Below are 15,469 nucleotides of genomic sequence, written 5' to 3'. Positions count from 1 at the left end.
TTTTTTTCGGGGTCAATTTCGGGGTCCGGGTTCGGGGGATTCATGTCGAGAATAAAAAGTAAAAAGTGCAAAGGGGAGGGGATTTATAAGGTCGTGTCCTGCTCTGGTTTTTTCTGGTATTTTATCATACCATGTCAATGATTATTTTAATATAGGAATCTTACGTAAAAGATGTTTACGTAAGTTCAATTGGTCTGACGACGGTCTAAATTTAACTATGCAAAAAATGTTATGCAACTTTTCCTGTGTAGCTTGCTTGCCTGCTACATACATAAACTTTGCAAACATAATGATGCGATGTATACTTATGTACATATGTACGGACTCTAAATAAATTTAATCGGTTTTGCTCGGTCATTTTTAACGGTGTAGTTTTTTTCAAAATAAAATATGATAGATGCTGGATATGCATATAACGAAACATAACTAATTGTATGTAACTATCCCTAACTGTCCCTAAATTCAATATAATTTCAAATATATAAGACGAAACAAAGAACACACTTCAATATTTTATTTCAGCACACAATTTTACATTCCCATATGTATTCAGACTTACTATTAATTATTAAGGATTATTGATTTCATCCAACTCCATCATCACTTTAAGAACCATTTCTTCCTGAAATGGTTTCCCAACTACTTGAACCCCAATTGGCATGCCGGCACTGGCACACAAATTCTGGGGAATTTTACGAAGTAAAAATTATCATTTGCATTCCCAAACTTAAGGTAAATATCAGTATTTAAAATTTCATACCTTTAATAAGTTTCGTTTTATCTCATGAGAAACGTTCATACTATCTACGGATGTTTTCCACTCGAACCCACGCTCTTTCGAAACTTTCACAACTCCGGCAGGAAAGTCCAGTAAATTCCACATTATCGTGTATCCCACAATTCCTGCACAAAATTGAATCCCATTATCTCAGTAATCAAATTCAACTTATTAAGTTTCATAAAATTTGGAAATTACCGGGATACAATTGCACATCCTGGACAGCAGGGAATGGCAATACCGGACAAATTATGGCATCAATCTCAGCTTTGTTCATCTTGTCCAAAAATATATGCACTAATTCTTCCCTTGTCGGAATAACTGGTGCTGTTTTTGTTCGTGAACAAATTCCCCACCCATCAGCCCGGTTGCAGGAGTCCACCTCATTTTTAATGCAGTCTGCAATTTCATCATTGTTGAGCAAGTCGTGAAATCGTTGTTTTATGTTTGAATCAAATGGAAGTTTTAGGAAGGTGTTTCCCACGTCGACAGGCAGGTCGAAAGGTACGAGAGTATGTCCATTCGATTCGAGGAAGGATTTTGCTTCTAAAACGGCACGTTTAGTATCTCCAACTGGAGGAAACATTGGTAGCTCGAGAAAGTACCCAATCCGAAGTTCATCATTGGATTTGAACATCTTAAAAGTGATAAAACAATCTCAATTGGGAAACTAAAGAGCGTAAAATATTATTGTTTTACTAAATCATTCCACGCAATTGGAGCTACGGATGGGTCCATAGCATTTTGCAAGAAATTCTCCATCAAAGGCTGGAAAACTATGACTTGATCTTCAACAGTTTTTGTCAAAATTCCCGGAATTCCTGGCACTATACATATACGTAATATAAAATTTCTCTGAATGATCTTAATCATATTGAAAATACATCATTAAGACAATTAAAGAACTGACACATATCGCAGCATTTCGTACACCCTCGTCTGCTTATCCTGGTCGAAGTGGGCTTCAAAGTTGAAAGACCGCAAAAATGTGCCGGTGATCTAACACATGAATTATTATATTATGAATATTATGCAGATTGGTGTCACGCCAAATAAAATGTTGCAAACCTTAACGAACCCCCGGTATCACTTCCGGTTCCGAACGGTGCGCCACCCGCCGCAACAAGACAGCCCGTACCGCTACTGGATCCACCCGGACCCACCTTTGTATTTAATGGATTCACTGTCTTCCCAAATATTGGGTTACAGCTTCCAAACGAAATGCAAGTTTGGGGCAGATTCGTCCTACAAAAAGGGATTGCACCCAACTTTTCAAGACATTGGACAATAACTGCAGTTTCCTCTTCGGGCCGGTATAATCGCCGGGTGCAGCCCATACTGCAGTCATAGGTTGCAATTGCGGTGTCTTCCTTCACACAAAATGGTAATCCATGTAGAGGACCTCGCACACCCTCCAAGCTATCCAGCTCGTGTGCTTTATCCTGTTTATTAATAAAATTAGTGCTAGGAATCAAACTAGAAATTGTAAGTCATCAGATAATTTTAAATACTCACCATTGCTTCAGGAATAAACTCGGTAATACAATTAAATTCGTCCTGAACTGACATTGATTTCCAGATGAATGCTCGAAGTACGTCTTCAGACGAAAGTTCCCGTGCCGAGAGCTTTTTATGTAATTGCGGCAAACTCAGGGAGATAATTTCCTTGTATTTAGTTTTCTCTTTTAAGGTAGATTGGTAATTTGCTCGAACTAGAGAAAACTCTGCCTCTCTTTCTTTCTGCCTTTTGCTACGAATTTTATCCATGCTGCGTTTTTCCTAAATTTATGTTGAACAAGTCATTTTGAATTGATTGACACATAAAAGTAATAAATTAAAGTAAAACAATGCGTACCTGAAGATTGTGATACCACTTTGAGAGGTATCTATATGAAAGGAAGGAGACAGCCATGCATCCCCCAATTTTGAGTACATTTTCCACATTTTTGTTTTGAAATGATACTTGGTTCATTATAACCGTGATTTGAATTTAATGCTAAATAAATACTGCAGCAATAAGAAATATTTCAAGTTAAAATGATTAATCGACCAATAAATGAATACACTACTTTCGACCTTCGAATAAGTGTGCACATAAACCCAGTTTAATCAGAATTATATTTTGAAGGGAGGATTTTCTACTGAAAATAAATGCATGCACATCACACAAGGTCGTGGTAATAACTGACAAATTTTTGCTGTATCATGACTCAAGCCAGCTGAATATGTATGTATGGTTTGATACATACATGATTACTAGTAAATATGTAAATATATATGTCCATGATAAAGTGTGACTAGTTGGAGTAGCTCTTGGATTATACACAATGGATAATTTCATTACTAAAGGGAGGGCAGCCTGGTGGATACGAATTTGGCCTTGAATAACCCCGGAACGGTTTGTCGTAGCGGGTCAAAATTTTGAACAGAAGAGCATGTTATCCTCAGATAGTTGTGTGCAAAAATTCAACTCTCTACTTTCAAAAATGCCTCCCCCACAGCCCCCAGAAGTTGAGACACTCGTTTCAACTTTTTCCAAACTCCGTCTAAAAAATTCGGTCCCCACAGAAAGATTTTCTTTTCATCTATCCGAACTCAAACAAGTCGATTTGACTTATATCAGGGGATTGTATAGGTATTTCACTATTCCAAATGATTTTTATCCCCAATCTAGGTTCAAGGTCATTTGCATAATCTTGGGTCAACTTTGCCGTCTGGGAGGACGCTCCGTCATGATGAAAAATCACCTTAATTATTATTTTACCGTGCAAATTAGGAAAATTGTATTCTAAAAGTGGTTTCAGTACAAGGTCCACATAATACTTCGAAGATTCCTTCACTTTTTGGGGGACTTTGATAAGTGGGAGGACACCACGACAGGACATTGCACCCACGACCATCAACTGTTTAAAAAAGTTCTCCTCACTGAAAAGCACCAAATTTCTTGAATTTTTTTTCGGCATTTGTCGTGTAGTAAGCTCTACGAACCCAATTAGTAACTTGTAGGGAAAATAGTTCTTCGTCAATTGTCACCAATAGCTCACTTCTATTCCTCAACAGAATATTCAAATAAAATTTTTTGCAAACACGGGCGAGATTTTTTCTGGAACTATTTGAAATGACTGTCTCAGCTTCTGGGGGCTGTGGGGCAGGCATTTTTCAAAGTAGAAGGCTGAAATTTTGCACACAACTATCTGAGGATAACATGCTCGTCTGTTCAAAATTTTGACCCGCTACGACAAACCGTTCCGGGGTTATTCAAGGTCAAATTCGTATCCACCAGGCCGCCCTCCCTTTGGTATGTACGTACGTACAACGTATAGTTCATTAGTTACCAATGTCTGCGTATCCAGGTAAAGTCCATTAAGCACTAACATAACTTTTTATCAGTGTCAGACATAAAAGTGTACGTTTTTAAACGTTTTTTCTTCCTCAACAGGTCTAAAGTACACTATTTTCATTGATAATTTATTTAGTTACATCCGTAATGAGTGACATGATAATGAATTAAGATGCAGGGATGGATGGTTAGAGATAGGCAATTCATGCTCATAGAATTTATAAATATCTGTGCATGCATTATGATTGTCCACCCATCACAACAATATTAAACCTACAAAATGAATCATTTGTAATTTTGTATAACACTATTCACGAAATAACTTTATTTGTTAACCATAAGAAAAAATACAATAGAGATATGCGACAGGATTATTTGACACATAAAGTCAGATTTGATTTACAAACTGTTTCAACGGAAAATATAAAATTTCTTCAAAATATGAAATTTCCTACAAAAATTGCATTTCATGTATTTTATGCATTTACATATGTGCATTTTATCACTTTTATGCACTATGCCCATATAAAAATAATATTGTGAGCACAAAAAGGAACACTGAATAATACCCACATACACCTAACCTATATATCTGTACGTATTTCAAACAAAATACATATTAATATTAAGGATTTCTGTTAATCGATATTTTCAGTCGGAATGGTCATGATTATCATAAGATAGGTACATATCTAACTATAAATTACTACAATCTCTGTATATGTATGTATGTATGCACAAAAGAAAAACTAAGAAATTTGTTCGATGAAAGGGCGAAAAACTGAGTGAATATGCATGAAAGAAAATGAATGAATATGAATAGAAATTCAGAAATCAAATGAATGTGACTTTTGAATGAAAATTCTTCATACAAAAATATCTCGTTTTGTGAAGCCGAGCTTGTCAGTGAGACAACGAAAGTGGAGCGAGTCAAAATTTGCCGTATTGACATTCACAGTTGACAGTTTCGGGACTTTTTATCAACTGAACTGCTAATTAAATATTTTGTTACAAAAATTGATTTTAAAACTATAAAAATTCGACATGGGAGACAGAATGGCGTATTTGGAAAGTATCGTTTCAAAATTGGCGAAATGGACACACTTTCCGGAAAGCATCAACTTTGGTAAATTAAATTTCCTCATTTTATTCAAGATGAAATATTGACTAAATAAATATTCTGAAGTTAAATGTTATGGCTTTGGTAATTATAAATTTGAAAAGTCATTGTTATTTTCCAGATTTTCCTTCGGAAGACCCACTTTCGCCCGAATACGAATATGAAGAAATTAATTCACATTCTCGGCGACGAGGTAATTTTACATTGCAAATTGTGCAAATATATGCGTCATAATTTTGGTTTAACAATTTTATTTAGTTTTACTTATTTGTTTGACAGATAGACAATCTCTTTCATTTCCACAAGCCACAGACTCTGCCGAATATCCTGCTCCTAGTCCTCCAAATGGGGTCCCAATCAAGTCTGAGGTCAACTTCGAACAAGAAATGGAGACCGATTTTTTGATTGAAACTGAAAGTGAAGATACTTTTCAACTAGACTACGATCCAGATTATTTACCACCTTCAACCTGCCATTCTACACAAGAGAAAAATAATGTAAGTATCAATCATTTCTAATTAAAGTTTTTTGGTATCATATTTTATTTTTAATTTGTGTCCAACTAGCAAAAGGCCAGAAAAAGCGATATCAATCAGTCTGAGAAACAACGGATAAAGTCAAAAAGGAAAACAACCCAAGACAGTGTTCGGGCGCTTCTCTCCAAGCCACTTGATAATTACGTTGAAGATGGCCAAGATGCTACCGGTTCACAAAATCTTGTTAAACAACCCGGATTCGAAAGTTTTCCACGATTTCAATTTTTATTCGAAAACCAATTTAACTACCTCGGTCATGAAAAAATGTCCAACAGATTCTTCGCAACTTGCAAACGATGCTCGGAAATGGGTCGTAGTAAATTCTACTCGTTTGACGTAAACAATTTCAAAACCAATGGAAATCGGCATTTCCAAGTAAGCTGTACTTTGTAGGTCATTTAGCCATACAATTTGACGTGGTTTTAATTTTATTCTTGGTTATAGTTGTCTCATAAAGATGTTGTATTGGAGACTAAAAAAGAGAATCCTGCCATTCCAGAATTGTCTACTTTCACTCAAGCTGGATATTCAAAATCCGACCCTATTCAAGCTTTGTTTGATTCAAATTTGCAAGATCTGATTTCAGTTGATGGCCTGCCCTATTCATTTATCAATGGGTTGGGATTTAGAAATTTAATACACGACCTTAACCCACGATTGATCCTACCAGACCGAGTGACACTCGCCAGACGCTTAAATAACACGGTTAATACTACTGTGAGCCTCTAGTTTTTATATTATTACTTTATTTTATGTACATCATTACTATTATTTAACTTATTTTAAATTTCGTGATATATTTATTTCCTTAATAGATCAGACCAAATTTTAAAACCCCATTTAAGAATGTCCTTGAGAATAATGTGCACGTGACTACAGTTATTTGCACAACTAAGCAAGGTGACAAAATAATTGGGATTAAGTGTCACTACATACAAACAGTTGAAAATCCCAAAAGTTGGACCCTGCTTTCAAAAGTACTCGCAGCCGAGGAGTTTATGGACCAGTCATCTGGAGAAAGTATAGAGGACAAATTTCAAAAATCTCTTAGTACTTTTGGTATTGATATCAATCAGGTACAATGTTACTAGCAATGTTAATAATAAGTTGCAAGGAATTATATTATACGACTTACATAATTACTAAAATTTATTTAGCGTTAAGTTTCATTTTAAATTTATCCCATAGATTGGATATCTTGTGACTGATGGTAAAAACAACATGGTATACGAATCCATTAATGAGAAGGACGAAACTATTCAAAACGGGGATAGCTTTTCGGATAGACCAGAAATGCACATCGAAGAAGATTCTTCCGATATAAGCAATGGCTCAGACGAAGAAGATGACGAAACCTTAGACTTTGATATAATGGATGACTCTGGCACAGACCGCAACATAAATATCACTCTTGGAGAAAAATTCCGGTTTTCTTGTTTTGCTCATCGCTTTCAACTGGTCGTGAAGGATGTCTTGGCAAATGAAGGAAGGGAGAAGTATGTTCTGAATTGTGTATGCAATATCGTGAAATGTTTCATGAGATCAAGTCACTGGCGAAAACGATTAATAAAAGTATTAGGCAAAGTACTTTTAAAACCAGCTCTTTCTTGGTGGAATTACGTGTACTATGTTTCGGAACGACTGACCCAGGTACGCTCATTAATAAGTACCTATTAAAACGAATCGTATAAACTATGCAGTTGGTTAATTAATTTGGTCTTTAGGATAATGCATATGAAGAGGTTTGCAACCTAATTCACGAGGCAAGCACCGGTCCAAGAAAGCTGAAAAAATTGTTGCCAAATGTGGAGGCCAAACAGAACATTGTAGAACTTTGCAATCTTCTTAGACCCATTTCTCATGCAATAAATCAGCTTCAAGGGGATGGAATCACATCGAGCTTAATTTACTATACTGTCGTCACTGCATATGATGGTATGCTGTGCTTAATTACCATTTTTGTTTAATAAGTATTGCGGCCTTAAAGTTGTATATGTTTGCATCTATTTCGTAGAAATCGCAAAAACTCCAACCAATCTGTTTACATACATGAAGTCCCAATTACTGGACGGGTTGAAAGCCCGATTTGAGGGAAGCCTGACGGACACAGTCGTCGTATTAAGTGCATTGCTGGACCAGCGGCAAAAACTTGACACCTTTACATGTAAAATAAAGTTGATCAGAATGCTAACATATTTTATTTGCGTACTGACATACATATACGCTTTTATTGCAGTCCAACCAGCATCATTTGGTACAGCAAGCCTTCAAACGCCCACAACTACCACAGTGACTGAAATATTGGGGAGTTTTTACGAATCAGAGGATAAAGAAGCTGCTGACGAGATGCAACGCTATCTACAAATAGCTAGACAGCCCAACTCGGACCCCTTAGAATTTTGGGCACAAAACGAATCCAATTTCCCAACTTTGTCAAAATTAGCAATAAGATATCTTGCCATCCCTGCGTCGACAGGAGGCGCAGATGCATTCTCTCGACTTTTATCTCTTGGCCGTGGAAGAAGATCTTCTCTAACTCCGATGTCCGTACAGAATATATTGCTTCACAGAGAACATCGACTCCCTATTTTAAATGCAAAATTTAAATTAAAAAACGTGTTGGAGAAACGTGTAAAGAAACCCGGCAGAAAATCCAACAAAAGACTGAAGTCGGATGAAACAGCTTAGGTTGAAATTGTCACTATGTCGAATAGTTTTATGACTGAATTTATACATTTCTTACTCAGGTACGTATCTATTATGTACGTAACCCATACATTCCCAACGGAATTAGATATGTAATTTTCATAAATAGAAGAAGTCAAACGAAGTAATAATAAATAAATGATATGTACATACATAAATGAAACTAACAGAGTATTGACAGGAATTAAATTTGCACATTTATATGCATGCACACATATTCATATAAATAAATTCTTAAAATAAACTAATTCTTAAAAAAAAGCTTAGGTGAGGCTTGCTTAAAAGAGGAAAACAAGTTGTTATCATCGTGTACTAAAATTATTTGACACATCAGTGTTTATCTAACGATTTAAAATTTTCGGTAAATATCCCAGTAAATAATATGCATTTTAGGGACCATTTGCCTCACCGTGGGCCGTTTTGTGACACAAGGAATTGAAATAAATTTTAAACTGTATTAGTGTTCACTACGTAAATACAATCCATAGGTAAATGCAATTCATATAAAACGATGCTGGATTTAGTCTACCGAGATTTTCCATTTTTTTTGCCAAGTTCACAACTTATACGACGACAAGTATAGGAGATTTAGGGATTTAAGAGGTCTTCAGAAAACCTGGTAATTGGGGTTGAGTAATCCAATTTTGCTGCCTATTTAATATTGCTGTGCGCTCATAATTTTGAGTAATTTGTTCTTATCATTGATTAAGAGTAATCGAATTTCGTTATTCTTAATCGATTGATGATCAAATTTGTTAAGTGTACTTTCATTTCTAATATAAAATACCGTATATTTACGTAAATTTATGAAATATCGAGATATCACTGGCATCAATTAATTAGGTTAATTATTGTAAATTTTTTATATTAATGTATGACCATCGAGAAGGTATGTATATTTGTATCCAGCAATTAATCAGGCCCACGGTGAGGCAAATGGTCCCTAATGCATATTACTTACTGGGATATTTACCGAAAATTTTAAATCGTTAGATAAACACTGATGTGTCAAATAATTTTAGTACACGATGATAGCAACTTGTTTTCCTCTTTTAAGCAAGCCTCACCTAAGCTTTTTTTTAAGAATTAGTTTATTTTAAGAATTTATTTATTTTGTGTTTTTAAGCCTACAAATAAGAGTCCCTCCCAAATTAAAGGGTGCTGCATTCAATACCAAATTAATTATAATCTGTGGGTGCGGATGGGTTGCATATTAGATTAATTCCCCTATATGTAAGTGTGAATAATCTGGTATAGTCAGGCAGGTATTGTTTTCTGTATTAAAGTTGCTACCGCGTGGTATTAAAATTATATCGGTCATTCAAAATTTGCTACCAATATAGTAAAACTTTAGTACTGAGCTATTACATTCTTATATATGTACATACAAACGGTGTATATTATGTACACCGTTTGGTGACGATTAACACCGGGTTTAAGAGTGTACTACATGGTATTACTTATCAATACCATTTTTTAGCCCGAGTCAGGGCTTATGGAACCGTCATGTCCGTCCGTCCGTCCGTCCGTCCGTCCGTCTGTCCGGCACGATAGAGCCAAAACGGCTGAACCGATTGACTTGAAATTTTTATCATATGCATTTTGGACAAAGTTAGGAAACGAGTTCGAAGATGGGCGAAATCGGTCAAGTGGTTGAGCAGTGGGGGTCATCTAGGTAGGTGGGGTATTATGCACCAAAGTTTCAAAATTGTCGTAGAAGGCTGAAATTGGGTACAGAGGTTGCTAATGGCTCCTAATAGATAAAAATGACTTCAAGTTGGAAAAATTTTCATCTTGAGGGACCCTAGGGGGTGACCCATACCGATTTTTCAAAATCGTCATAAAAAGCTGAAATTTGGTAGAGAGGTTGCTAATGGGTCTTTATAGAAGAATATGACATGAAATTGGTAAAATTCTTATCTTTAGCGACCCTATGGGGTGACCCATACCGATTTTTAGAAATTACTTTGAAAACATTAAATCCGGCACGGTCATACCTAATGGCTTCTCATGAAAGGATATGAAGCTAAAAGTGAGCAAATTTTAACTAGAGTGACCCTGGAGGAGTCAGGGACTCTGTCCCTGACTCGGGCTATATGGAGTCTGCACTGTAGGTTTTTAGAATCGTGCTTGAATACCTGTTGTTATTATTTTAATATTGAATTTCTAAGAGTGTACGAAATAGTTTCTCCTGTGGGTGTGGACTCAGAGTTAAGAACGTGGATAAATATTAGATATACACATATGCAGATGCACACATTTCCATACGCCAGTACATGTCTCAATTGTTTCTCTTATGCTGGTTACTAATGGAAACCTCGTATTTAGGTATGCATGATAAGTAATGGAGGACTGTTATAAGTAACTGGTTGCAGATACCACCAAGAAAAGTTTTTAATTTTTTATCCGATTTCGCTCGGGTTTGCTTTAAATGGCGCGTTATAGATTTCTGCACATGAAAATCAGGGTCTCGCACTATCATTGCATGGTAAAAGTGAATTTGCCAGTCGTTTGAAAGTTTAAAATCGATTTTAAATGCGTTAAAATTAGATTGTCATCTCCCTCGAATTGACGGACATACTCTACCCAGCAAGGTCTGCACGATTGCCTTTTACACCATTTTGATACGATTAGCCGTTTTGCCACAATCTTGACTGGAATTTTGGGAGGGGGGGTCTGTTCGCATACTAAGGCTTCGCCGTAACCATGCATGTTTTCATGTGGTCATGGTTACTATGCCTCACCTAAGAATAAATACATATACATACACTACATATCCAGGCAGCAGCCCTGTGATGCATTTGCTAATTACATAATGTCACATTTGTTGCATGCTCGTTGATGTGCTCGTGCGATAATAAATATTAGGCGTATTCACGACAATGTTTTATTTCGCATTTCAACTAACTCGGTCACCTACTTTTATCTATTTTGAGACCCCAGACCAATATAAGAATTTGCATATTATTTATTATGTATCCGTTTTTCCGGCATGCACAAATTTCATCTTTCTTCGATCAATTAAAAAAAACAATATGCTTTTTGAAATTGTGCACGCATACGTAAAAGTATTTATGCGCCACAGTTCAGGGTTAAGTTAACATCATCTATTGACATATGTCGATATGCATATGGGTTGTGCTAAAATATGCCATTTTCTGGGTGAAAGCAAAGTTTTCATGCGTTTCCAGTAAAACAAATTGAGAAATCTTGCAAATTTGGTCAAACTTTGCAAGTGAAGAATACTCAATTCTAGCCATGCAAATGTTGTTGTGAGTACGCCTATTGAAAGAGGTTAATATATTTTCTAAAGCAACGCCTTGCTACATACCTAGACGTCTCAACTTCATTAAGATAGTGACATAAATGTGTCACATATAAGACAAAAGCTGCTAAACTCACAATTTCCAATTAATTTGCCAATTATTCCCAAATATTCCTAATTAATACAAATATTAAAGTCCATGCGGTCTGGTCTATTTTCTTGTTAGGCTGTCGCAGTCAATTTAGTTCAGTCGGAATTTTATGTCCTTTAACAATGGACAAAGTTCAACATTTTCCGACTTCCTACGAAACAAATGTCCCTCTCATTAGATTTTTTAAATACTCGGGAATTTATCCATATTCCTTGAAATTCTTGAATACACATCCCGTTCAATCTACCAATAATAATGCTGTTTCAAAGCCTGAGAAAATTTTGACTGAAATAGGAAAGGAGAAATCGGGAGGGTTCGTCTGGCTAAACAAAATTGTCCTTTTCTTCTGGATAGCACACACGACGTTTCAGACAATTCAATTTATCCGATACTGGATCCTTGACTCGTCTCCTGTCACACTTTTCAGTCTCCTGTTATGGCCCGGAACGTCTTTCTTGGGGTTAATTATAGGCCTGAAATACTGGTTTCATGGAGAACAGATCTGCACCCTGATGACACAAGCGAATGATTTGGAGAAGGAAATATACCGTGAGAAATTTTCAAAAATATGCATAAATTGCATAATTAAATAGCTAACATAATAATGCTTTGTCGTCATAAAAGTACAGTATACGCCAAGCACTGCTTAACTTTAAAGCTACATATACCAGAATTGGTAAAAATGGTAATTCTGGTACTAATACTGCGATGAATTTTTGATCAAATTTATCTCCATTTTCCGTACGCATTCTTGAATTTACAAGTTTATTAAGATGAATTACTTTATATCCTCAGAATCGTACCACAACGACCGCGTCGCATTTTCAAGTTTCCAACACAAGCGCAAATTTACCCGCCGCGTTCAAATGATTGTTATCTTAACGGTTATCGGACTCGTCGTCATGGCCATGAAGCATATTGGAGAACCCGGATTTCCTGCCTTCCTTTACAACATCCTCCCCTCCACCCAAGCCGACCGGATGTACTTCATCGTCCTCTCATTCCTGGCGCAGGCAATCTTCCACATTTACGCCTGGGCCTTGGGCGTCCACTTAATTGTGGGATCTCTAAACTTCTGCCGTTCCGTGGGCGGCTGTCTGGACATAATTTCATTTCAGTCTAATAAATTTGATAAGACCCAGCTTAGCTCTACCGAATTTCTCTCCGGATTGGACAAGAGTTTGAAATATTTCAAGAAACTGGGAGAACTGACGGATCAAGAAAATGCCATATTCGCATGGACAGTTTTCTCACAGTTTGGAGGATATCTTGGAATTTCGTGTATCATGGCGTTTATGCCGTTGCAGTATTGGAGTGTCGTTCCGAAACTTAGTTTACTCATGTATATATTTATCTTTGCTACATTGATGGTTATCTTGTGTCTCGTTTTTCCCGTGATGGGGTCCGTGTATGATGAGTCGATCCTGTACGTGAAATCCTGGACGAAGGGGTTAGCTTATTCCAAAGAGGATTTGTTCCTATCCGAGTTAAGCAGGGAAGATAAGAAGTATTTTAAACTGTTAAAATTCCGGCTGAGGGCATGCGACCCGTTTGGCGTAAAGTGTGGAGATTTCTTCATAATAAGAAAATCTACAATGCTTACTTTTTTCTCGGTTATATCAACCTATTTAATTATCATGTTGCAGTTTGATTTTTAATCAGATTTCATCGGTCAACAGAAGGAAGTTATTTTGGCATTCAAGCTTTATATGTAGGCAAAAAATAAATAAATGTGTTAACATATTTCATGCTGTGTATATGCATAATATAATATGCATCAAAATAACGATAACCCAAATTTTACGTAATGAAAGCTCGAGTTGGACTATGAATGCTATTAAATTACATATATTCTGAATAAATAAGTACGTAAGGCTTTGCGTGATATGAAACATAGCAATTATGGAAATAAATTGATGCCAACTACAGTATACTAAAAACCCAAAAAATTCACATTTATGGCTAGAACGTAGCAAGAACAGCAGTTATACACTACACACATATTTATGTATACTTATCATTGTGAAGGACATATTTTGCGTCCTGTTTAACATTTCTCTCATTTACAAGTTATCGTTTAATCAACAAGCTTTACAAACAGTTGAAATGAGACTCCTAAATTTCTCAATATTCCAACTTTTGCTAATTTACCCCCCTCAGCAAACCACGCCACAAACTGACGATTTACTTGTAGCCACAATAAATCAGCTAATAAAGGATAGTTTTTCGTGTCACGTTCATATCGTTTACGATTCACTCTCATTGTCTCCCTTCGAAAATCCTGCCACAATTCGGCACCTGCCCGGCTACAATACAACCGGTTGGAACTTACAATCCAGTCCCGGCCAATTCTACCCAGGTTACCATGTTGAACAAAGATCTTGGCTAAACTTTGAGAAACAATTGAACGGATCGATCCAGATCAATATTTCCAAAACGAAAGGAATTTTTTGCATTTTTGCCATCATTTCATTAAAACACGTGACATCAGTATGGCATTCTCTCGAAAACCGGGTATACTATCCCGCCCAGACCGAAGCCTTTCTAGAAACTCAAGAGCGTCTTTTACTCGACCCTTTAAATGAACCGTATTCCAGATGGTGGTACAAACAACGGACGTCACGCAGCTTAGAAAATCGGTACTTTATTCTCGTCTCACATTTGACCCCGCTAGAATTCAAATTGATACAAGATATACCATTCACTGTGGACAAACATGCGATTACCGTACATTTAAATTTATTTTTAGTCCAACTGACCCAGTCACAATATCCAGTTTTACGATTTTTCGTTTCCGGGCCTTATTCCCGCTCTCCGTATGAGCTAATCCCATTCAACGAGTTTCACCTTACCCCTCACGCAATGTCTCAATTTCACCAATCCGTCTCTTCAATAGAATGGATTTCCAATGTTGGCGTCTTCACGAGAAAGCAGCACCACGGACAAAGTCTGACTTTTCGATTCCCATATCCTAATTATCAAGGGTTTAGCCCATTTCTGCTCATGGGTCAGACCGGATATCCGTTCGCCCAGTATATTCTATTCATTCTACTTCAGCACAGTAATGATACTCTCTTTTACTGCGAAAACAATGGGCTCCGCTGTTACTACAATCTATTGAAATACGCGGGTCGTCCCAATATTGTGGTTGACGACGATTTGTCCCACGAAAATCAAGGGTACCGATACCAGGATGTGTTTCAACATTATTTGACCGGTACTAATCTTCCGGTCGTGGGTAGCTTGGGATACAGTTTCCTAACCACGTGGGCCGAACAGCGGCTAAGATTTGAATTATACACGCACCCCTTCCAATTAGAGGTCTGGATAGGGCTACTCCTAACTTTATTGTGGCTCTGGGGTTTTCTGAGATTTCTCGGGTTTCATATCCTACAAAATGAAAAGACTTTCTTTAGTTCTTTCCTCTGTGTACTGTCAGGCATTTTAGACGATGGAGGAATCAATGTCCCCCCACCAGTCTGGAATTCAGTCGTGTTTCGCACCGTTTTCGGACTCTGGTTTCTTATTTCTCCCATCTTCACGAATGCCTACGTAGGCGTAGCCGTGTCCGAC

At 36.8% G+C, this 15,469-nt stretch overlaps 2 protein-coding genes across 3 annotated transcripts; one reads left to right on the top strand and one right to left on the bottom strand.

The window, feature by feature from the left end:
• Positions 1 to 480: 480 nt before the first annotated feature.
• Positions 481 to 2,982, bottom strand: LOC110859258 (vitamin D3 hydroxylase-associated protein). The gene is made up of 8 exons (XM_022108161.2): positions 2,634 to 2,982; positions 2,294 to 2,557; positions 1,847 to 2,220; positions 1,689 to 1,777; positions 1,478 to 1,605; positions 977 to 1,415; positions 761 to 903; positions 481 to 682 (listed from the first exon to the last, which is right to left on the bottom strand). Exons 1-8 carry the CDS (start codon positions 2,748 to 2,750, stop codon positions 569 to 571), a joined length of 1,668 nt encoding a protein of 555 aa, XP_021963853.1. The 5' UTR covers positions 2,751 to 2,982; the 3' UTR covers positions 481 to 568.
• Positions 2,983 to 5,029: 2,047 nt separating this feature from the next.
• LOC110853441 lies at positions 5,030 to 8,649 on the top strand. Of its 2 annotated transcripts, none has more exons than XM_022101712.2 (10): positions 5,030 to 5,244; positions 5,360 to 5,431; positions 5,518 to 5,735; positions 5,805 to 6,149; positions 6,219 to 6,491; positions 6,590 to 6,850; positions 6,963 to 7,424; positions 7,499 to 7,709; positions 7,789 to 7,938; positions 8,011 to 8,649. In XM_022101712.2, exons 1-10 carry the CDS (start codon positions 5,163 to 5,165, stop codon positions 8,460 to 8,462), a joined length of 2,526 nt encoding a protein of 841 aa, XP_021957404.1. In that variant the 5' UTR covers positions 5,030 to 5,162; the 3' UTR covers positions 8,463 to 8,649. The 2 variants fall into 2 exon arrangements, with proteins under 2 accessions (XP_021957404.1, XP_035716470.1); XM_035860577.1 differs by having other exon boundaries at positions 5,031 to 5,244; positions 5,522 to 5,735.
• The last annotated feature ends 6,820 nt before the right edge of the window (positions 8,650 to 15,469 follow it).

The sequence above is a fragment of the Folsomia candida genome, unplaced genomic scaffold, assembly GCF_002217175.1.
Source record: "Folsomia candida strain VU population unplaced genomic scaffold, ASM221717v1 Fcan01_Sc001, whole genome shotgun sequence".
NCBI classification, from domain to species: domain Eukaryota; kingdom Metazoa; phylum Arthropoda; class Collembola; order Entomobryomorpha; family Isotomidae; genus Folsomia; species Folsomia candida.
This window is presented reverse-complemented; position numbering and strand designations above follow the sequence as displayed.

Bases quoted from the DNA above. Each gene is read 5' to 3' on its own strand.
- LOC110853441 (XM_022101712.2), top strand. From the start codon at position 5,163: ATGGGAGACAGAATGGCGTATTTGGAAAGTATCGTTTCAAAATTGGCG. The intron at 5,736-5,804 runs GTAAGTATCAAT...GTGTCCAACTAG, and splicing joins CTACACAAGAGAAAAATAAT to CAAAAGGCCAGAAAAAGCGA. The intron at 6,492-6,589 runs GTGAGCCTCTAG...TTTCCTTAATAG, and splicing joins ATAACACGGTTAATACTACT to ATCAGACCAAATTTTAAAAC.
- LOC110859258 (XM_022108161.2), bottom strand. From the start codon at position 2,750: ATGAACCAAGTATCATTTCAAAACAAAAATGTGGAAAATGTACTCAAA. The intron at 2,558-2,633 runs GTACGCATTGTT...ACATAAATTTAG, and splicing joins AGTGGTATCACAATCTTCAG to GAAAAACGCAGCATGGATAA. The intron at 1,778-1,846 runs GTTTGCAACATT...TTCATGTGTTAG, and splicing joins GATACCGGGGGTTCGTTAAG to ATCACCGGCACATTTTTGCG.